Source organism: Podarcis pityusensis (assembly GCF_964106645.2).
Source record: "Podarcis pityusensis genome assembly, chromosome: 14".
Taxonomy (NCBI): Eukaryota; Metazoa; Chordata; class Lepidosauria; order Squamata; family Lacertidae; genus Podarcis; species Podarcis pityusensis.
Genome location: NC_138039.1, coordinates 42,956,072 through 42,980,091, shown reverse-complemented (window position 1 = coordinate 42,980,091; position 24,020 = coordinate 42,956,072). Strand labels below are relative to the sequence as shown.

The 24,020-nt window shown below is 43.8% G+C and overlaps 1 protein-coding gene across 1 annotated transcript; it reads right to left on the bottom strand.

The window, feature by feature from the left end:
* Positions 1 to 890: 890 nt before the first annotated feature.
* On the bottom strand, positions 891 to 22,925 carry LEO1 (LEO1 homolog, Paf1/RNA polymerase II complex component). The gene is made up of 12 exons (XM_080980370.1): positions 22,767 to 22,925; positions 18,631 to 19,407; positions 17,836 to 17,940; positions 14,723 to 14,817; positions 14,054 to 14,199; positions 12,892 to 12,976; positions 10,827 to 10,921; positions 9,531 to 9,665; positions 8,018 to 8,153; positions 6,510 to 6,696; positions 6,088 to 6,185; positions 891 to 1,174 (listed from the first exon to the last, which is right to left on the bottom strand). Exons 1-12 carry the CDS (start codon positions 22,822 to 22,824, stop codon positions 1,067 to 1,069), a joined length of 2,025 nt encoding a protein of 674 aa, XP_080836496.1. The 5' UTR covers positions 22,825 to 22,925; the 3' UTR covers positions 891 to 1,066.
* Positions 22,926 to 24,020: the final 1,095 nt, after the last annotated feature.

The window sequence follows — 24,020 nt, the reverse complement described above, 5'->3', positions numbered from 1 at the left end:
TTCCAGACCAGAACTCACATTTAAACCCAACATGTGTCCTACTTTTGAACAAATTCTATCTTATTTTGGTCTGCTTATATATCTAGACCAGTGGTGATCAGCAACAAAAGGTCTTTGTGGCTAAACAGGAAGAAGAACCCTGGTCTCCCCAGGTCTAGTAAGACACAGCTGACCACTACACAACACCCACTCGTGTGAGTGTGTGTGTGTGTAATACAGGATCCAGCCATTTGATTAATGTAGCTATTTTTTAAAGTGCTAAACCTTTAATTACTTCTTCACCAGGGACAGGGGCCTGGCATAAGGAAGCAGAATCTATAAGCCACCCACATACCCTGTAGGCATAGTAGCTTGTGACTTATTTAATTCAGATTTGTGTGTGTGTGTATATGTATGCGCTTTTATATACGTTTGTGTGCATGTGTGCACATGCTTGCACATGTGCCTGTTTTATCTACACCAAGGGTGGTGCGTGTTATGCCTGCCACCCAAATCAGCAGCCTCGCATCTCTACCTCCACTTCTTCTCCACTGCAGATATGCAAAACATATGATACGGCAGCAGCAAGTTGCAAGTTTTCCTGCCCCTACGAGCAGCAGCCAGCAGATTAAGGAAGGGGCAGGGAATCTTACGGCGCGATGGCATCGTGCCACACACTTTACCCTACTGAACATTACAAGGGGGAAGAGGAGATGCTGGATCGCTGCTTCTTTTGGTGGCAAGATGTGACCCGTAACATTTCGTTCCAGCTTCATAAAAGTCAACGATCCAGCAACAACCTAGCATTTGCAGAGCACAGTGTTTGACGATGAAACGGGTACAGATCTAAAACAAACCTGCCGCAAGATATTCCTGCGGAACAAAGCAATCACCTTTTAAAAGAAAAGGAATTTAAAAGGGTCCAACAAAAATCTTTATTCATTTTAAGACTACAGATCTGAATGCAAGTTTCTTTTGTAAAAATAAAATAAAAATCCTCATTAGGTTTACTTACATCCTGGCTGCAAAAAGAACAGTGCAGTCATTATATATATTTACACGAGTCTTGTAGACTTTCAGGCTTGCATTATGCATCCTCGTCCTCGTCTTCCTCATCACTGATCACGTACTTCTTGTGCTTCTTGCTTGCCTTCTCATCGTCTTCTGCTTTTCTTTTACCAGATGGCTCACCCTCCTACAGGAAAGCAGATCGATTTTAAGCCAAAATGAGCATTTCTCTAGGTTTAAGTGACTAAAACTGCAATTTGGATCATCCACGCACTAAGAAAAAGGCATTTAATGCTCCCAAAGAAAATGATGCTCCCTCCTTGGTTAACAGAGGCAACATTTAATAATAATAATAATAATAATAATAATAATAATAATAATAATTTATACCCCGCCCTCCCCAGCCGAGACGGGCTCAGGGAGGCTAACACCAGGTATAAAAACAATTGATTGAAATACAATTTAGAGGGAAAAGAACCTATGGAAACAGAGGTTGGGCTAAGGAAGAATGAATCTTGCAACTGTTTACGCTTGGCTATCTAAAGATGCAAACAGGACAGAGGACAGCTGAAAAAAACAGCCACATCAACAGTACCCGAATCACGTTTACTCAAAAGTTAAATTCCCCAGAGCTAAACCCACCAGGAGTGACAACTCAAGGCCTTCCATATGTGCTGTGCCAGGAAGATTTTGGGCATAACACAGCAACAGAATCTCAAACCAGCCCACATTCCCAGCATGTTCACACACTTGTCTCAGAGACGACTACACTGGCTTGGTCATGTGCACAGAACGGAAGACGGCAGGATCCCAGAGGATGCGCTCCATGGGGAACTGGCTTCAGGCAACAGGCCCACTGGCAGGCCAACTCTGCATTACGAAAATGTCTGCAAACATGACACGAAGGCTGGCAAAATCAACCCTGCCGTGTGGGAATTCCTTGCAGGCGCCTGGAGACAGTCAGGTCATGAATCCATAGCGGTGACCAGAGGAAAAATGACTGCTGGGAGGAGCGCAGAGAGAAGAAATGCCATGGTCCAGCTGCCCCAATGAAACAGGACATCGCCACCTGCAGCAAAACATGCCTCTCCCATCTCTACAGTCACAGCAGGCACTGTAACCTTCCAGTGGTTTGACACCCCCCCCCCCACCATGGCACACTCTTCCATTGCCTCTCAAGACAGATGGATACAAGCCATTTGTTATTGGCATCTGTGTTCCCCCCAAATTTGCTTTGGAGGAAGAGGTAAAATTTTGATGTTATATTATATTAAGATTAAAGACTGGGATTAAAAAAGTGGAAAAGAAATTTCTGGACAAACAATTTGGACTGGAATACAAAAGAGGGAGGCATGAGGAAGTCCAGAAAATAAGTAAATTTAAAAACGGAAATGAAAAAGTGATATTGTTTTTAATTGTTCTGTTTATTTTGTTTTATTTGCTTTTTGGGGGTTTTTTTGTGTGTGTTTATTTTCCTTTTTTTGGATTATGTATAGTGTATTTGTGTATTTCTTTTTTTTATGTCTTTCTGTCTAACCTTTTTTCTGAAACCTTAATAAAAATCATTTATAAAAAAAACAAAAACAAAAAAACAAATTTGCTTTGGAGGGTTTCCCAACCCTCTGGAGCAGACTTTGAGGGTGCCCAGGGGGCTGCAGACCAACTGCACAAGCAAAGTCTGTCGTGTGAATAGTACAGCAGCACCGGATGCATCCTAATGCGTTTAAGGATTGCAGCTTTGTTGGGGCTTCCAAAGAAGGGACAGGAAGCAAGTATCCGAATGCTCCCTGCATAAAATCTACTGCAAGTCCCCCAAACTAGGCACCATTCATTGTTGTGGGAATTCACATAGTTTCATGATGTCAAGACATGAGTGTCACTACACATCACAGAAGGTGTGAACTCAACACAGCGATGCCCTTTTTAGTGGCAGCCTTACATCGCCCAGAGACTCTGGCCCTGCCTGATGGGCATATTACAGTAGTTATGATTTCAGCCTAGATCTCAGCTAACTGCTTGTTGTTAGCAAAAGGTAATGCATCTTGTTTGTTTTGCTAAAATATAGACTGTGTGCAAAATCTGGGGGAAAAGCAAACAATGTGATAATTATAATTTGCTCTTAATTTTCAGGTAAGTATCCTGTTCTAATTTACAATGAAACCACTTCCCATTTAAGACAGAATGCATTAACAGTGATGAGCTTAAAGATTTCTCTTTTTCCCCCCAGAGAAGATCTTGTATCCTAGTACAAAATACTTCAGCAAATGGCACCACCTACCCGCAAAAAAACAAAACCGACCCAAATGCATTCAAGTTTAATATTTTTCCTTCAGCTATAAGAAGCCAGAAGTGCTACTGGGTGATTTGGGACTTTGGGTGAAAGCTAATTGCAATCCTCTACTCCCTGACTATTAACACACATCCAGGTTTTGTGCAAATGAAAGATCAAAATGAAGTCCTTGAGAATTTCAAAGTCAGCCTCTGCAACACATGCTTCAAAAGAGGCTGGTGGTTATTTTAATGAAGTAATCCATAATGTGTGTGTCTCTCGCAGTGAAGTAGAATTTCAACAGCTTTCTACCAACTGGAAAATTACTTGCTTTTTTATTAATGAACCCAATTACTTGATTCATTTTTCGCTATAAAGCTTAACATAATGGAACCTAGGACACCCATTCAACATGGGTTCAGATTCAGGGAAGTGCCTGGGGTGCTAGAATTTTTTTTGAGGGGGGGAGCAGGAGTGGCTCCTGGGTCAAGGGCGGCTGATTCAACCATCTACTCAGAAGCTGAAACAAATAGTGCAAACAGTTCATAAGGCATGGACAAAAGTTGAATTCATGCATGCAAACTGAGCATCCATGTCGTGAAATGATATGACCACAATAAAAAAAGGCTTTTAAAAGAGGGACAAATTGAGGGGATGCCGAAAATGCTTCCTTGCCTGTAGGGCTGCTTGGTCTGGGTCAGGGATGAGGAATCTCAGGTGCAGGGTGTGAGAGTGTGTGTAGAAACTAGCCCACCATTCAAGATAAACTTCCCATGCATAGCCCCTCCCACTTTTGTCTCTGGCTCCACCCACCACCAGCATGTGACCCTCAGAAGGTGGTCCAGAAGAGAATTGCAGCCTGCAGGCTCACAAAAGTTCCCACCTCTGGTCTAAGCACAAATAAAATGCAGACCGTAATAAGACTGACCTCCTAAATAATGATGATCTTCTACAGATTGAATTCAGCCAAGGTTCCCCCCCACCCCATGCACATCAACTGATCTCGATGCAGTACAGAATTCTACTTTTGGACTTCTACCCTAATTCACTTCTCCACCTCTTTCTGAGTTCTGCTGAACTCCAACATCACTAGCGCAAAGAGAGCAGTCCTCCGGATCATTTTTGGAGAGCAAGGGCAGGAAAATGGTTGCAATGAGATGCATACCAAAGTACAAGTCTGTGCAGCCCATAATTTGTGGTCCATGCAGATGTGCTACTCTCTTAACTACTTTTTTTAATGCTTAAGCGCCACCATGTGGTGAAGTTGAATGTTAGCAAACTAAATTGCTTTTAAAATGGGGGGGGGGGGCATGAAGTAAGCAGAAGTCATGGTTTCGTTGTCTTTCACAGAAATGAGAAATTTGTGGCACCAGACAGAATTCCACTTGTAGAATCCCTTTGATTGGAGAAGGCTTTTCTTTGATTGGCGGCTCCCTTCTTCAATGCCATGTCACCAACCACTTTTGAAACACAAGACCAAAGCCTCTTTGGGCATGCGGGATACTGAGCCACTTAAGTAAAAACATGCAGGCGTTTAAAATTACAGCATTATACAGATGCTTTCCAGCTACGATCTTAAGAGACAACAATGTTTTCAGACTAGAATCTGTGCGAGCCTGAAGGATGCTAGCAGGCTTTGTGATGCAACTTTTTATCTCAGTACATTACCCTCAAGAAGTTGAGCCCTGACTCCCAAGTTCCAGTCCAACACTGTAAACCACTGCACTACACTGGTTTTAAAATGACATTAAAGTCAGAGCATTCTGGGTAAAACAGTAAAAAGAAAAGAAAAGAGTATGACAAGTCTCAAGAAACATCAGGTCATAGAAGAAGTCCAAGGTAAGAGAGCTTGACTAGTCTTCGGCATTTCAAACTAACATGTACAGCAGAGACAGATGTTGTAGGATATCACCATCCCTGACCTTTGGCCTTGATAGCTGGGGATTCTGGGAGCTGGAGTCCAACAACCTCTGGAGGGCCCTTGGTTCTCCACCCCAAGGTACAGAGTGGTCTATACTTCAAACCAATTATAGTAAGCCTGGGAGTCATTCTGGACTCACAGCTGTCCATGGAGGCGCAGGTCAATTCTGTGTCCAGGGCAGCTGTTTATCAGCTCCATCTGGTACGCAGGCTGAGACCCTACCTGCCCGCAGACTGTCTTGCCAGAGTGGTGCATGCTCTAGTTATCTCCCGCTTGGACTACTGCAATGCGCTCTATGTGGGGCTACCTTTGAAGGTGACCCAGAAACTACAACTAATCCAGAATGCGGCAGCTAGACTGGTGACTGGGAGCGGCCACCGAGACCATATAACACCGGTCTTAAAAGACCTACACTGGCTCCCAGTACATTTCCGAGCACAATTAAAAATGTTGGTGCTGACCTTTAAGCCCTAAACGGCCTTGGTCCAGTATACCTGAAGGAGTGTCTCCACCTCCATCGTTCAGCCCGGACACTGAGGTCCAGCGCCGAGGGCCTTCTGGTGGTTCCCTCACTGCGAGAAGCCAAGTTACAAGGAACCAGGCAGAGGGCCTTTTCGGTAGTGGCACCCGCCCTGTGGAACGCCCTCCCACCAGATGTCAAATAGAAAAATAATTACCAAACTTTTAGAAGACATCTGAAGGCAGCCCTGTTTAGGGAAGCTTTTAATGTTTAATAGGTTATTGTATTTTCGTGTTCTGTTGGAAGCCGCCCAGTGTGGCTGGGGAAACCCCGCCAGATGTGCGGGGTATAAATAATATTTTTTAAAAAATTATTATTATTATTATTATTATTATTATTATTATTAACACCTGAGCCACTCAAAATAGACCCCTTCACCATTTCTCTCACCTCGTCACTGTTGAGTTTCTTCGCTTTCAGTAATCTCTGCGTTTTATCTTCATCTGAGCCCTCGTCGCTGTCTGAAGAATAAATCCTCGCACGCTCCTCTGAAAGGGAAAAATATATACAGTGTATATGCATTTCTCTCCAAGAGCTAATCTAGAAAAACTGACCGTAACTTAGAAACTGGCTGCTTAGAAGTGACAATCCTTTCCCTCCATGAAGCACTATCAGCGTTCTTTATTTGCTTGTCATCACTGGCCATTGCAAAACGAAACAAACAAAATAATCACATATTATTTCCCAAAGGATTTCCCGCCATCCTCCTCTTAGGTATTAATGCTCCACTTTTCCTTTGTGTGATAAGCCTGAAGCAGCTCCCTGGACTTAAAACCAGATAAATCCAAGACTCCGCGCTAAGCCGACCATACCTCTTATTCCACCTTTATATCTGTTTTTAATTGCTGCCAGGCTGATGGCTTCTTCTCCTTCGTCCTCTTCATCGTAGCGGTCAGGCTCCAAGTAGCTGGCGCTCAGTCCCCGCTGGTGCTGCTTCTCTCGCATTCTCCTTTGCTGGGACTCCCTGCGAATGGAAGCTCGCAGCCTCTCCTCCTCTTTCTGCAGGGGGAAATGGCAACAACATAGGGGTGTGCCAAGGATTTCTCAAAACAGGGCTCAGACTGTGCACTGCCCTGCACATCACCCATCACTAATTTACACCCCTCTTATTGCCCAAGCAGAATTCAAAGTGGTTTTCAAGGTACACCAGTTACACGAATATTAGAATAGAAGCATCCATAATTAAAACACCCAATAAAACAATCCTATTAAACAAAACATTAAAACAGGTCAAGATCGTAGGGGTGCCTGTGTAAACAGGTGCATCTTCAGAAGCCGGGGGAATGCCAATGCAAATGAGGCTTTGGCATTCTTGCAGCAGTTAAGTCTCGTTCCACTTTTATTCCAGGTTCTTTTTCTGCTACATGCTGCAGCAGAGAGAAATGTTGCACAGGTTTCATGTGCTCTGTTTCATGACTTGCTCTGGCCTGGATTACACACCTTGATCAATAGGTTAGAGAGGGAGGAAGAAGGATCCAAGTAAGGTTTTTTGTTTTGCTTCAGGCTAAATTAACTTGAATGGGATGCAGGTGGCACTGTGATCTAAACCACTGTGCCTTGGGCTTACCGATCGGAAGGTCAGCGGTTCAAATCCCCGCGATGGGGTGAGCTCCCATTGCTCTGTCCCTAACCCTAACCCAACCTAGCAGTTCAAAAGCACGCCAAAGTGCAAGTAGATAAAGAGGTACTGCTCTGGCAGGAAGGTAAACGGCGTTCCCATGCGCTGCTCTGGTTTCGCAAAACAAAACGTTGGCTCCCTTGGCCAGTAAAGGGAGATGAGCACCACAACCCCAGAGTCATTTGCGACTGGACTTAACTGTCAGGGCTCCTTTACCTTTTTATATTAACTTGGCTCCCAACTCAGCTCCACCATTTCACCAAATTGGGGGGGGGAATGTGTTTTAGTCCACTGGCAACATAGCAGCGAGGCACTGCCCATTTTACCTAGCAGTGCTGGTGATACCATAAAATGGTTTATAAAGACTGATTGCCAGATTCCAATGCTGAGTTTTGCAGGATATGGCAAATAGGAAGTTACTCTTATCTCTTCTGCTCCTCCCCTCTTGTTCTTTTCTTCTTCCCCTTTTCAACTGCTTGCAGCCCCCTGGCCACCCACAGAGATGCCAAGGTAGGTAAGGTTGTTTTCTATGGCAATTCAGACTCCTGCCGAGCAAGAGGCTTGCTGCATTGAGGGCAGTAAGTCTAAAGATGCTGCTGTCATGCATACAAACAATATTTTAAGATTTGCATATAAGGGACAAATTTAATAATGGCTTAGAAGGCAAATTTTGATTCCAGCTACCCCACCCCAAAACTATACCTTAATCATTTCTGTTCGTTGGGACTCTGGATCACGGCCAGCCATGGGCAAAATACGAATTTTTTGTGTCTTGGAACATCTGTCTGCGAGCGAGAGAGTCATCTTTCTGTGTGTGGCACTGTCTGTTGAGTGAGGCCTGCGGTAAAATTGTTACTGGGTTAAAAAGCACTTCTTTCAGGGAACTGCAGGTTTGAGAAAACAATTGCACATGACTGAGCTGATTCACACAACACGCTATGTCAACCTGTAGCCAAGACCATCTTGTGGGTTGATCATCGGTTGCAGCAACCTCCTTCGAAGAAGCCTTTTCAGTGCCACGAACACTAGGAGGTTGCCTTCACAGAGGCTCCCTGTGAGCAATGATCAGTTGATCCTCAGTTACAGGGAGCCCCTTTGGAATCTCTGCCGAGGGGGAAATGCTCCTAAAAGTAGAACATTTCTCCCTCTGCAGAGAAAGCACTTCGTATCCCTGGAAAGAACAAAATCTCCATTTTAAATTTCCGCAATTTTCTCTCTCTCTTGAGAAAGTGGTTGCATCAGGTACTTCCTAAAGGACAACTGATTCCAGCTGACTGCCAGGCCTTTGGCTGTGCAGCGCTCTCTTAAAGCCAGGCATTCAGCGGATTTGGCTCCTGGGCCTGAGGTTCCCTACCTGACACTATTAGAAACTGAGATATAAAAGCTATTCGGCACATGGCCCCTTAAAGCTAGGTTACAGGCACTCTAACAGAATGTTTGGATGCATATATTTTTTAAAACAAGATCACAAAGCTGAAAATGAATTGTGTATATTCTCAGCTCCAGCGAAAATCTGACTCGCGCCATAGCATCGCAACAAAAAACCAACAAACACTACTGTCCACCAGCCAGTCAGATGGTGATGTCAGGTGCCATCCTGGCGCCCAGGCATCTTCACTTGGTTGCAAGTGGCTGATAGCCAGGTGCAAAATGTGCCTGGCTAATTCCAAATACTGCTACCTGCTATAGGCCATAGACAAGTGACCATAATAAAATGATTCAAGAGTTTTGTGGCACATTAAAGACTAACATATTTAGTATAACATAAGCTTCTGTAGACTAGAGTTCACATCATTCGATGCATTACATATTTTCCTGAATTGGAAGGTAGACACAGAGAGAGAGAGAGAGATGATAGATAGATAGATAGATAGATAGATAGATAGATAGGGTTGAGGGTGGGTGGGAATTGTAAGAAGTGAAATTAAGAGGGCATAGAAGTAGATTCTGAGCATTATGTTAAAGTTTAAAAGGTATGTAAAATCATCAGTGACCACAGCAGCACTGATGAAAATAATCTAAACATCCTGACGCTGATCAGTTAATTAATGCCTGTAGATGAGGCAAGTTTCAATGTTCTTGTTTCAACATAGCTACCCCCCTTGGAAATAATTAGGCAAACCACCTTTGCTCAAACACCTTGTATCCTCTTTCACATTCACTGTGATGCGATTACATGTAAATATTTTCAACTCAATGGGATCCACATGCTTACCTGAAGGTTAGCTTTGTTTTGAACACAGCTTGCCCCTGAAGACCTGTTCCTTGCCTGATGAAGAGATGGTTGTGATCTCCCTGCAATGGTGCTTTGTACACATCGAAAACTTCATTCCCCAAATGTAGTGACATGCTTCAAAAGGAAGGAGGATAGCTTCGATCAGCACACAAGCCAAGAGCCTTATTTGCTTTGCTCATACAAGTACATTAAGCCAACTGAATACTTCTACTGATGTATTTACAGGCCCGTGATGCCCATATCGTGCACTCTGCCATTCTGTCTCAGCTTTATCCTCTTTCTCCAGTCTCCTTTCCTTGCTCCCGTTTTACTTAGGCAGGAAGCCTTATTGCAGCAGCAGCCTTTTGAGTTATTTTTCTGTTTAATGGAAGGCGCCCAGTTGATACAAGTGAACTAGATATAGGATGTTATTATCTGTTTACAGAGCAGTGAAGAAAGTTATCCCACAAAATTCTGACGACTCCTTACATCATGGATTATTATTTTTTTTACAGGTGTTACAGAATTTGTCAATGCCTGTGTGAAACTTGCTAATTCTCCCAATCTATAATTATGCTCTCCTTGGTTCTGTTCCTAGCCTGTCTTTTATCGTGTTTATTGTCAGCTTTCTTTAACGTGCTGTATGGATATGTTTTTCTATGTATTCTTGCCTACTGCCTCCAGGCCCTCCTGCCATAACACGGATGCCCTAACAAAATTGGAAATAGCAAAGGAGAGGGATATGGGCTTCTTAAGCTTCACTGACGGCACCTTGCACTTTCCTCTCCCTGTGAGTTTTTATATGGGTAGCGACATCGGCCATTGAGCAGCACTTCCACCAAGGTGTCTACCACTGGAACCTTCTCTGTTCCAAAGAGGGTGGAAGGCATTAGTTATTTTGAGCTACCTTGGTAGCTTTTCTGACCTTTAGTGGGGCAGCTCATTCAGCCTGGATCATAGCAACAAAAGCAGCTGCAGTACAAACAGCGGTATATAGATATTTAAATAAATAAAATGAAAGGCGTCCAGAAAGGTGAGATGCAATGAGGCTGAATGAAGGGATAGGGCAGAGCTCTGTCCCAGGTAAGGAACTGAATTGCTTAAAAGCTGGCCGCATGATTCCTTGCAGGAAGACTCAGCTCCTTCATGGATGTGTGCCCTCTTTCACTCAACTCAGAAAACAGAACAATAATAATAACTGGGTGAACGAGACCCGAGATAGAACTCTATGCTACACAACATGTTTCCTTCTACGGTTCAGAAGCATGGGTCAAGCGGGATCAGGCACAAACTGACCTCCCATCAGACCATTTGACTATCCGCGCATTGCTTTCTCGAACCTCGCTCCCTTCTTCATCTCGGCGAGTTCGCCAGCGTATCGTGTTCTCCACCTGTGGGGACACAAAGTTGCAGGAGGTATTTCTTGAGAGAAATGTCACAACGCTTGCAAGAAATAGAGTGTGGGGAGTGGGGGAATAATGCTGGTGGGAATGTCATACGCTGGTATTCTGAATTGCTGAATTCATGTTTAAATATTAACTGGCTTAATGTATTAGTATTGTGAATCAATGAGCAGAAAGACAGCTCAGTGTACCATGAGGGATTCAGCAGGGGGGCGGGGAGGAGAGGCCACCACTGCAAGCTCAGACCTTTTCTGCTAAAACTTTAGCGTAACATGTTAGTCCTCACATATAACATGCATGCAAACCTGAAATTAACTTTCTCTCCTCTCCATTCCTCTCCACTCCCACTGTTGCTTCCCATGTGCCCCATTTTAGAAAGTAAGCTCCTTCAGGAAGGAACCTATCTCCCTCCCTGTTATGCTGAAAAGTAATAATCCATGTACACTGGTACCTTGGTTTCCGAACTTAATCCGTTCTGGGACTCCCAACACAGTTCAAAAACGAAGACGCGGCTTCTGATTGGCTGCAGGAGCTTTGTGCACTCAATTGGAAGCCATGGAAGCCGTGTCGGACGTTCAGCTTCCGAAAAATGTTTGCAAACTGGAACACTTACTGCTGGGTTTGTTGTGTTCGGGAGCCGATTTGTTCAACAACTAAGCCGTTCGGGAACCAAGGTACCATTGTACATTGACGGAGATATAAATAAACAAAAACCAAGGAAGAAACCCCAGGTGCTCTAACTGGCACAGAGAAGGTTATCGTGCATATACTATGGTGGTGCTCTAGAGTCAGCCCTATTGATGTTCCATAGAATGTCATATTTTGTGTTTAAATAGTAATTTGATCACTTTCAAGAACTTCACATAAGTTATCGTGGTCGTCATCATTTATTTATTTCATTTACAAATCACTTCCCAGAGCGATGGATGTTTTCCTAACAATGGCGTTGTAAGGTGGGTCAGTATTCTTGTCCCCCTATTGCAGATGGGGACCCACAATTGGCTGGGGTGGGTGGAGAAGGCTTGCTTAGGGCCACCTACTCGCTGCTCTTCCTGGGAAGAAGTTTCTTGCAATGCTCAGCTTCATCTGAAACCTCCTGTAACTTAAGCCCATTTAATCTAATGGGCATCAGTTACAGTAGGGTACCTTTCAGCTGAACGTTATGAGAAACCTCTTGATGGAAACAGGAGTTGGACCATGAAACCAATTGCCTGGCCTCTTCGAGAAGAGTCTGGGCAGCTGCCTGTTGGAAATGCTCAAGTTGTGGGTTTCCTGCATTGAGCAGGGGTTGGAATAGATTACTTAAAAGCTTCCCCTTCCAACTTTAGGGTTTGATGGGACTTCACCGCAACAGTGGATTTGAGCTGACTTCTTGGTGCACTGCTCCATCTCTCAGAACTATGCTACACAAGCTCTCAATGTTTAAAGAAGGGATGGGGAACCTCTGGCCCTCCCAATTCAGCTGGACCACAGCGCTCACCATCCCTGACCATTGGTCATGCAGACTGGGGTTCAAGGGAGATGGGAGCCCAACAACGGCTGGTTCCCCAACCCTGATCCAAAGCACGAGGCTTGACAGAATTGTGTTCCAAGACAGAGCAAGGAGTGTTTAATAATAATAATAATAATAATAATAATAATAATAATAATAATAATTTTTACTTATACCCCACCCTCCCCAGCCAAAGCCAGGCTCAGGGCGGCTAACACCAATAAAATCACAGTAAAAACATAATTTGGGGGGGGGGGGACCAATTTAAAATACAGGTTAAAATGCAATTTAAAATGCAGCCTCATTTTAAAAGTAGCCAATAAATCAAAACCATAAGGGGAAGGAAACATAAGGGTCAGACTGAGTCCAAACCAAAGGCCAGGCGGAACAGCTCCGTCTTGCAGGCCCTGCGGAAAGATGTCAAGTTTGCATGTTGTGTGGAGGCAGAATTTAAGGTATACGGTACCTTCAGTTTTAACCTTGTTCTACCTTCTTCATCCAGCATCTCCTCATCTTCAAATTCATCCTCATAATACTGTGGATCAAAAGGCCTGCAATAAACCGGAATATGGGTTACCATGGATGTCATCCTTTCCTTGCAAAACAATTTGGTACCAGGACTGGAATTCTCACACAAAAACCCAATTATGGGTTTGTGGCCGCAGTTCCTTTGTACACATGGTAGGGGGTGGGAGAGAGAACAGAGAAGGCGAATGAATATTGGAGAAGGGCTGTAGAACATCTGCCTTGCATGCAGAAGGTTCCAAGTTCAGTCCCTGGCATCTCCAACTTGGGTTGGCAGCAACACACACGGGACACCCTGGAGAGCCACTGCCAGTGTAAATAGTGCTGATCTAGGTGGACCAAGGTGTGACTCAGTATAACGCAGCTTCCTATGTCCTTAAGGTTTGCACATTGTACAACAAGATCACAAGCAGCTTGCTTGTGCATTCTATTGTGCAACAACCTTCTTCTGGTGCAAAACATTTCGCCAGTGGAACAAGTGCACTGCTAAGTGACTTTCACTTCGCACTACATTAAATACAACCCTCAGTTACTATCTTCTACCAAGACAGAGGGTTTCAAAGTCACACCTGAGTTTCCCTAGTACAATTCTGTTTATTTAAAATGCTTATATTCTCCCTTGCTTCCTTATAATAAAGATGGTTTATAATAAAACCAAACACAGAATTAACGTGTTAGCATTATTATTTTTTGTAAAAAACCTATTTACGAATGTTTCCTGACTAAAGGGGGGGGGGAGGACTTGTGTTTTTTTACATACAGTGGTACCTCGGGTTAAGTACTTAATTCGTTCTGGAGGTCCATTCTTAACCTGAAACTGTTCTTAAGCTGAAGCACCACTTTAGCTAATGGGGCCTCCTACTGCCGCCATGCCACCGGAGCACAATTTCTGTTCTCATCCTGAAGCAAAGTTCTTAACCTGAAGTGCTATTTCTGGGTTAGCGGAGTCTGTAACCTGAAGCGTATGTAACCTGAAGCGTATGTAACCCGAGGTACCACTGTAGTTGCAACTCATCTGTGGATAGCACTACAGATTGGTTTTCTGTTTTTGATTTTTAAGATCCTGGAACACTTGTTTCTCAGACTGAGCCTGTGACTTTTACCTGGGCTCCACACTGAGGAAGTTGGGAAGCTTCACAAAATATAAGTCATTTCCCAAGTCTGTGTTGACTTTAGGAATTTCGACTTCTATCCGCGTTTCAGGAATAGGTTCCTCCTCCTGTTGATCCTCGTTCAATCCATTCTTGTCCTATTCAGTGGGGAGGGGAGAGAAAATCAATTAGGAAATGTAAATATAAATATAATTCCATCCCTTCCATTTATGCATATGTGTGATTTAACCATACAGAGAACATACATTTTATCAACATTATGCCTGCTCAGGACATCAGCATAAGGCAAGCGTGGGGAACTTTTGGCCCTTCAGATGTTGCTGAACCACAACTCCCATCATATCCAGCCGTTGACCATGCTTGCTGGGGCTGATGGGAGTTGTAGTTCAGGAACTTCCGGAGGACCTAAAGTTCCCCAATCCTGGCATCAGGAGAGAGGGGGGAAAGAGACCTTCAACTTTCAAAAGTCCCGAATGGAATACACTTATCTGCAACCCCTTCTAAAAGGATCACAAATCATTATCCCACTTTTTCCTAATGCAATTTGAGAATACAAATCTTAACATACATGTAAGCATTAAAATATTAGTGGTCAAGTTGTCAGGTTAAATCCAACACTGATGCAAAAGCAGGACCTAACAGACCAACAAAGGTACTTACAATAGGTTGCCCTGGAGTTGGGGGCTTGTCTTCCCCATCGCTCCCCGAAGATATGTCATCTGCTCCTCCAAACAGATCCATTGCATCTTTATTACCTTGCCCAGAAAATAAGAAACAGAAATCATACTTAGAAGGTTGGAAACTGGAGGTGGGGAAGGACTGGCTTTGTTTTTAAGAGACACCTTATTTATAGAAAATATACTCTACAAGGGGCATAAATATATACATTAAAAATAAAATAAAATTGTCCAGTAGCACCTTAGAGACCAACTAAGTTTGTTCTTGGTATGAGCTTTCATGTGCATGCACACTTCTTCAGATTCTTTGTTGAATGTAGAGGGCTGGTTTATACCTGGCGTTCCCTGTGACGAGAGATTGGTTGTTCAACCACTCTGCAAATTGCAGCTCTGTGAGGGGAATGGGGGTCTCCTGACAATTCTCATAACCTTTGACAATTTGCAGTTCCTGGGATACTTTGTGGGAAGTCATGACGGTTAAAGTGGCACAATAGTGCTTTAAATGGATGGCTCAGGATGCGGCCCGAGAGGGTGGCAAGCGGAGAATGACACTCGAACTCCTAGCCAGCCATAAAGCTTATGAGGCTTGGTGTGACTATTTTCCACCTAGTCATTTTGACACTTTGGCACACCCTTTATGCAAAATTTGACAATTCCAAAATACAGACAAGCTTTCACTTTTGCAAGATGGAATATACTGCCTTCGGCTGTACTTGAGGGTCGATTTCAAAAAATCCCACTGGAAAAATGGTTATGTCCCTATGGAGATGGCAGTATTGAGTCAGTGGCTCATGTGTGTCTGGCTTGCACTCTTTATAAAGATTTGAGGAGTGAGGTTATGACCCCTTTATTACTGTCCATGCCGGGTTGCTCAACATTCCTACTGTGTCCTTTCTTTTAGCAGATCAAGATGATCAGGTGACAGCAAAAAGTGCAAGGTTTTTAGCGGGGGCAATTAGAAATGATCTATTATTTGATTATTGATGTAAGCCCTCAAAATGTATTTTCTATAGTTAAGTTTTTACCTCTATCTTCAGCACATTTTACTTTCTTGCTACGGCTTCTGGCTGATGCAAATAAAGATTCTTCTAATTCTGATTCTTTTCTCCTCTCAGACAGGGCTGTTGTGAGGATTTATTTAAAAGGGTGGGGAAATCAAGCATTCCCCTCTTTTTAATCTTAATATTTTGATAATTTTATTACATTGACTTCTTTTTAAAATCTGTTGGTTTTATTGGCATTTTCTTATGAGTATTTTATATTATTTCACGTAAACCATTCATTATTAAATTGTTATTTCTTTATCATATGTGTTAAAGTCACTTTTCTTACAACGTGGCCCAAAGTGCCCTACATCCTTGTTTATCCCTTCCTTACAAACAAAAACAAAGCATTTTTAAAAAACAAAAAACTAACTACCAAGTTTGCCTTCCAGCATACCTGGAGAGAGGGAGGCAGGCAAAGACTTTCTCAGAGCCTCCTGCTCCAGCTGGACTCCTTTGCCCTACACAGAAACCTTCTTCCTACAACTGGCCTGTGGGAAGGTGTAACAAAGTTATCAGGTAGACTTGGCAGATGGGCGTGAGGTGTGCGTCTAAAGAAGCCAGTTCTCTGGCAGTTGGAACTTTGTCAGTTGGGAGAAGACAGTTAGATCTCCGGGGCAAAGAGTCACAGAAACCGAGAGAGTGTCAGAGAGGGAGTGAGAGCGAAACTAGGTGATCTCAGCTAAGCCTGCCCACCCGGTCATAAAGATGACCTGTCCTTTAAATGAGAGTTATTCCACCTTTGGGGTCCCCACCTGTTGCTGCGCAAGACCCATCGTTATCAGCCAGTGTGGTCAATGGAGAGGGCATGATGGGAGTTGTAGTCAAATGGGGACCCAAGGTTGAAGAACATTGCTTTAAATGACTTTAGTGATAAGGAACGTGTAGCTAGACCGGAAGCAAGTTTCTTACTTCTTAGTCTTTAAGGTGCCACAAGAATTTTTGTCATTTCAGTAGCAGGTATGTATCTTTTGGTTTTGAGACTTTGCTCTGTATGCCTTGCCCTTGTTTTATTTCTAAAAAAACTCCCGCCCTTGCTTATCAATTACGTAAACCCTTCCAGGTATTTAGTGGCGTGCTTCAGATGCCTGAAGCATCTACTGGGGATTTTCTTTTGAAACTTAAGGGTGGTCCATTCTGAACTGGTCTGGCAAAAATTGACCTTATCTCCTAAACTGCTCTTACAATGAGACCTAGAAAATTATATGCACCACAGAAGGATACCAGGAGAGGGTGCTCACTTTGGCAGCACAGATACCAAAATTGGTTTCCAGGAGAGGGAGCCAAACATTGTTAACACTAGGTACCTGGGGTTGGATTATTGCAAATTGTTCAACTTGGTTTTAATATTGTAATTCTAAATTTTTATACCCAATTTTAATTTTGTATTTCTGTAGTGTTATAACTTGCAAGTGTAATGAAAGCCAGTGTAAACTGTTTTAACTCATTCTAACAATGTACATTTATTTTGTTGTAACCCACTCTGGGACCTTATGATGAAGGGTGAAAAAAAATCCGTAAATAATAGTATTTTTTTGGGGGGGGGGAAATAAGTAAGTATTAGGTAGCTCTAGACCAGATGAAATTGTCTCAGGTGCCAGATCCAGTCCATGGAGCAACATGGAGCCAATCCTGGTTTATAGGAACTTTCCCACTGAAGCACTTGACCTCCTTTGAACCCTATAAAACAGGGACAGGGGAAATGTGGACTTCCAGCTGCTGTTGGGGCTAAAACCCCCTTAATCCCTGGCCACTGGCCTGCTGGCTGGGGGGTGATGGGAGTCCAACAGTATCTGGAGGTCTACAGGTTCTACATCCCTGCTCTAAAGCAAGTGACAAGAGATGACCCAAAATACTGAAGTCAGAGCTACCGTGAAAATAATCAAACATGTAGATTTGTTGTTAAACAGTTGCTTAAATAAACTGTTGCGGTGACAACTTTTGATCTATTGCAGTGGAGGATGTGAAGGGGAGCTTGGCACTGCAAACTGCTCAGATGAGTTTTGGTTTTTGGTTTTTTTACTCCCAAATGACAGGAAGAGGGGCTGCTTACCTTTTTGTCCTTCCACATCACTATCCATTTCAGAATCTGATGCAATTTGTTTCTTACGCTTCGTTTGCATGACTTCTTCATCACTGTCACTGCCTCTTGCCGATTCTGCAAAAGCAAATATCAATCTTGAAGCCCCCTCATAACTTTCTATTATTATACTGTATATATTTCCATTAATGTATTTCCATTAAAATATTATTATATATTACACAATCCAGACACCCTGAATAAAACACAGCGGAGAAATGTCACTTTGAAGAATGGCATTCGTACCAGTACTGTTGATGAAACCACACGGCTGCTAAAATAAAAATGACCGAGCAATGCAGTGGGCATATATAAATGGAAGATACTCAAATCCCTACTTGGCCTTGAAGCTCCCTGGGTAGGCATTCAGCAAATTTTTCAGCCTTACTGCTATCAAAGGTTCATAGTGAAAAACAAACAAACCCCCCAAAACATTACAACCCATCCTGAAATTTTGGGGGAGTTAAATTTTTTTATAAAAAGGTAAGTGGAAAAAAGTGTGAGCAACTATTAAACCCAAATTCCAAGAGATATTCTAAAGGGCCAACTGCTCTGCAAACTAAAGATGGATTGTGCTAGACTTGTTGATTTGGGGTGGATGAAAAAGAGTAATTGTAGCCTTCAAGATATGAGTACTAAGCCAAAGCTCAGTGGTAAAGCACATGCTTTGCATGTAGAAGGCTGGGAAAGAATCTTGCCCAAGAGTCCTCCAGACCTAAGGTTTCCCCAGCCCTGTGTCTAGACATTTGCACCCTCAATTTTCCATACCTGATTTATGTTCATGCTCTTCTTCATCCTCCGAGAGCCTTCGCTCTTCATCATCGGAATGCTGGGGCCTCTCTTCGTCAGAGTTCTGCATCTTTTCCTCGTCTGAATGCTGCAGCCTTTCGTAGTCATCATCCGAGTTCTGCATATTCTCCTCATCAGAGTTTTGGGGTCTTTCCTCTTCATCAGAAACCTGCAACCTCTCTTCGTCATCATCCGAGTTGTGCATTTTCTCCTCGTCAGAGTTCTGCAGCCTCTCTTTGTCATCAGAAGCCAGAGGTCTCTCCTCGTCGTCCGAGTTCTTCTCATCATCATCCAAGTGTTGTGGCCTTTCTTCATCATCTGAGTTCTGGAGCTTCTCCTCATCGTCTGACTGATCACTTCTGTCTTCCCTTTCCCACTTTTCATCCTCAGAGTGTGCTTTGTCAGAGCCTTCTGCCTCAGAGTGGTGGCTGCCTTCATCTGACCTGTGATCCTCTTCATCCTCGTCCTCCTCGTGAGCAGCTTCTGAGCCACTGTGCTGGTCCATATCTGACTGGTCATTATCCTCATGTTCAGAATGCCCAGAGCCTTCCGAGCGATTATAGGATCGCTCAGACCGGTTATCGCTGCCACTGTGGTGAGAGGCGCCATCATCCTCGCTGTCGTCACCAAACAATTCTTTGTTACTGGGTTTCAAAGCCTCTCGGTCGTCATCTCTGTCACTCTCACTACCAGAAATATTACTGATGGAGCCAACAGGCTCCTGGTCAGAGTCTGAATCTGACCCAGAATCAGAATCTGTGAAAACCAAACAAACATAAAAGGACAACGTTAGCAAGAGAAAAAGGGTCAGATAACATATATAGAAATCAACTGACCAATACCATTTTACAGTGGTACCTCGGGTTACATACGCTTCAGGTTACAGACTTTGCTACCCAGAAATAGTACCTCGGGTTAAAAACTTTGCTTCAGGATGAGAACAGAAATCGCGCGGTGGCAGTGCGGCAGCAGCGGGAGGCCCCCATTAGCTAAAGTGGTGCTTCAGGTTAAGAACAGTTTCAGGTTAAGAACGGACCTCCGGAACGAATTAAGTACGTAACCAGAGGTACCACTGTATTTATGTTCACCTAGTCAGAAGGAAGCAAATCCATCAGATATATGCAATTTGAAGAACTAGTCACTTTGCTGAAAACACTGACAGCAGTGAAAAATCATAATTAAGTAGTAGTCCAGGAACAATCCTGACTGAAGTACTATACAGAAGTAAAGCAAATGTTGACTGAAAATGGGCAAAACAGTAAAAACAGGTTCAGGTGGATAGCCGTGTTCATCTGTCATAGTCATAATAAATATAAGCTTTCAAGGTATGAGCTTTCATGTGTAATACACACTTTGTCAGATACTCCGAAGCAGAGGTCGCTTCAACCTTACAACTGCTGATGGAAGTTACGGCAGTTGGTTCCATAGGGAAGAACAAGGGATTTTTAAAGGGACAGATGACCAAAATTAGCTTTATCATGTATAATGGGACATGAATCCAATATCTCTGTTCAGACCAGGTCTCTCCATAGTTTTTAGTTTGGTAATGAGCTGTAATTCAGCAACTTCTCTTTCAAGTGTATTTCTAAAATTCTTTTGCAGTAAGACAGCTACTTTAAGATCTTGTATAGAATGTCCTGGGAGATTGAAGTAAAAACAGGATAGCCTGAACCCTTATATCCCAGCTTGATCACTAAGATCACCTGCTGGAGCGTCACTTTTAAATTGTCAACTTTAAATTCTCTATACAGGCAATTAAGACTGCATCTTTCCACAATGGTTAATTAACGTCCATTTTAACTTTTTAAATATGATTTTTATTGTATGTTGTATGTATTATTGCTGTAAACTACTTGGGTATTTTTATTTTTACCGTATAGTGTATAAATATTTTTATAAATAAATAAAACAATATTTAAGGCACTGCTATTTAATTCCATTATGCCATTGTTTCAGAAACACTGCTATGAACTGGCCCATAAATAGCAGCTCTCCTGGTCATCTGTGCAAAGTAAGAATCACCACCAGGTGACCACATAAGAAAAATATTATCCAAGCTGGCTTACCCCCAGCTTTTAAGCCACGTATGACTGGCATCAGAATGCGACAGATAGGTAAACTGGCAATTACTGTATTGGTTAGTAACTTTTGTGGGTTTATTTATGAGGATGCTATAGGCTGACTCGAAAACAACCGACACGGCCACAGCATTTTGGTGCTGGCGAGGGCTGACAATAGTTGTAGTACAAAACACCTGTAGGGAATCAGTTAGAGGACGGGTGACTTAATGATATTTGCATTTGGGCAGAGATTACATTTTTTATCTTGCATTGCACCACTCTGCTTGCCAATATGACAACCACCATACATCGAACCCTAAACAGCCTGTCTAAAAAAAGGTCTCCCTTGCCTGTTTTCTTCTTCTTTCTTTCTTCTTTAAAAGACACCAAGACCTTAGATCCAGTGCACAGAACCAGGTACTGAACAGCTTGGAGATCACCACAGTAAAAATCCCTTGTTTGATAGTGGCCTCTAGTTTAATAGATGGTGGGTCTGCCCAAAGATTTTCAGCACCAGATTTGAAAGAGTAGGAAGACACACATATCTGTTTCTAAGAAAACCTGATTCAAGGTCCACAAGTGCATCATGGAGTACACCAGTCTCCTGTGATCCGAGGAAAAAACCCCACAGCAAACCACTATGTAAAACAATACATGCTAGCAGCATTGTTTAAGATGTTCTTGCAGGGTACCTAAAATGAGGAAGAATTTCAGAATAGATGCGCATGGGTGAGAAGGGGGATGGAGACGAATGAACAGACAGAGACCACAACATTGTGACCAGATGAAAAGGAAATTACAGTCATACCTTGGATCCTGAACGCCTTGGTACTCAGATGTTTTGGCTCCCGATTGCCGCAAACCTGGAAGTGAGTGTTCCAGTTTGCAAACAGTCTTTGGAACCCTAATGTCCTAAGTGGCTTCCATGGCTTCCAATTGGCTGCAGGAGCTTCCTGAAGCCAATCAGAAGCCGAGCTTTGGCTTCTGTTTTGGGAGTCAAACGGATTCGACTTCCAAGGTACGACTGTATTGTACCTTTAACAGCGGCACATAAGGATTGCAGTGTTTCTCAAACTTCAGTCCCCAGCTGTTGCTGGACTGCAAATCCCATCAGCCCTGACCCTTGGTCCTGCTAGCTAGGCATGATGGGAGTTGTAGCTCAACAACAGTTGGGGACCCAAGTTTGAGAAACACTGGATTATAGTAACCATAGCTTGTGACAAAAGCAAAAGAAAAGTTCCCCCCGTTGTCACGCAGCTGTTAAAAGGTACAGAAACCGTGCCTTCCTTTGCACTTGCCCCATTCACATATTGCAAGTTTTGATGTTTCAGACCCAGCGGTGCCTGGAAGCAGTCTCACAAGCCCCAACTTCCAGAAGGATGAAAAAATGAAACTGGGAAAGGGGGGGTGGGACAACTGAAATCTGATTGCAAGTAAATCTGGGGAAGAGCCACTCAGGTGGGATTCAACCCATCACTCACTGTCAGCCTAGCCCTCCCTCACAGAGTTGCAAGAATAAAAAACGGGGCAGGGGTGGGAAACAAACCACAACACACCGCCCTGAGCAACTTGGAAGCATCCAGTCCCCTTCTCCCACCTCATCCCAGCTGTGTTGCGAGTATGGCACTATGCTCATGTTCAGAGGAACTCTTTTTCTGCATGACCCTTTGCTCATGTTCAGAGGAACTCTTTTTCTGCATGGCACTTTGCTCATGCTCAGAGGAACTCTTTTTCTGCATGGCACTTTGCTCATGTTCAGAGGAACTCTTTTTCTGCATGGCACTTTGCTCATGCTCAGAGGAACTCTTTTTTGCATGGCACTTTATTCATGCTCAGAGGCACTCTTGTTCTGCATGGCCGCCTCTCGTGCACTCTGGTACCAAAACGGGGCTTGGGGCTGAGCTCTGGGCGCGAACAAGAAAACAAGGAGAGAATTTCAAAGGAATCAAAAGGCGGGCGGGGGGGGAGAGGTTAAAAGCCAAGGCCTCCTTCCGCGCATGCGTGACACAATGCGATATGCTCCCCCCGGCGTCCGTGTCTCCCCTCCCCCGTTACCTTTTTGCTCCGGCTCGGTGTCAGCATCGCTGCCGAACAGCTCCTCCATGTCCGCCATGGCGAGGGGAAGCCCAATTTCCTCAGGCCACCTCAGCGGACCCGGCGGCAGGGCTAGCGGAAGAGGGCGCCTTCCCGTGACGTAAAACAGTTGCGACTGTGGGGAGGAGGAGTCGTGCCTAGATTTACAATAGAAGATGACAGAATATAGAGTGGCGCAGGGCCTGCACTTCCGGTTTAAAATGAAAACCTATAGTATCCACTTGCGTTAAACCGGAAGTGTCCGCGTGGGCGGGCGGTAGTGATTCGCATAGAGATAGAAAATAACAGAGTCATCTCAATCTCTATTGCGATAAAAATCCTTCTGTGCTGCAGTGGGTCAGGGCGTCTGGCTGTTAACCGGAGGCTGGTGGTTCGAGCCTACCCAGGGATGGCTAGGGGCAGGATTCCTGCATTGCAAGAGGTTGGACTACATGAGCCTTAGGCAGTGCCGGATTTACGTATAAGATTAGGGCCCCAAAAAAATTTAAAGGGGAAAAAAACCTGGATGTACACCCCAAAATATAAGATAAAAAACCGAATAAAACCTACATACAGCAACAGTGTTTTGTGTTGCGTAGGCTCTTATTTGTTATGTGCAAATGGCTTTAGATGCCAATTAGGTCCATAAATTTGCGGGTGGCGCGGTGGTCTAAACCACAGAGCCTAGGACTTGCCGATCAGAAGGTCGGCGGTTCGAATCCCCGCAATGACGGGCTGAGCTCCCGTTGCTCGGTCCCTGCTCCTGCCAACCTAGCAGTTCGAAAGCACGTCAATGTGCAAGCAGATAAATAGGTACCGCTCCGGCGGGAAGGTAAACGGCGTTTCCATGCGCTGCTCTGGTTCTCCAGAAGCGGCTTAGTCATGCTGGCCACATGACCCAGAAGCTGTACGCAGGCTCCCTCGGCCAGTAGAGCGAGATGAGCGCCGCAACCCCAGAGTTGGTCATAACTGGACCTAATGGTCAGGGGTCCCCATACTTTAAACAAGCTATAAGCTTATGGCCCCACTCTCTTGGTGGCCCCCCCAAAAAATTAAAGGGGGAAAAAACTGGATGTACATTTCCAAAATATAAGATAAAAAACAAATAAAATAAAACCTACATACAACAACAGTGTTTTGTGTTGTGTAGGCTCTTATTTGTTATGTGCAAATGGCTTTAGATGCCTATTAGGTCCATAAATGACCATATAGCATATATTCAACACAAAAAACAGC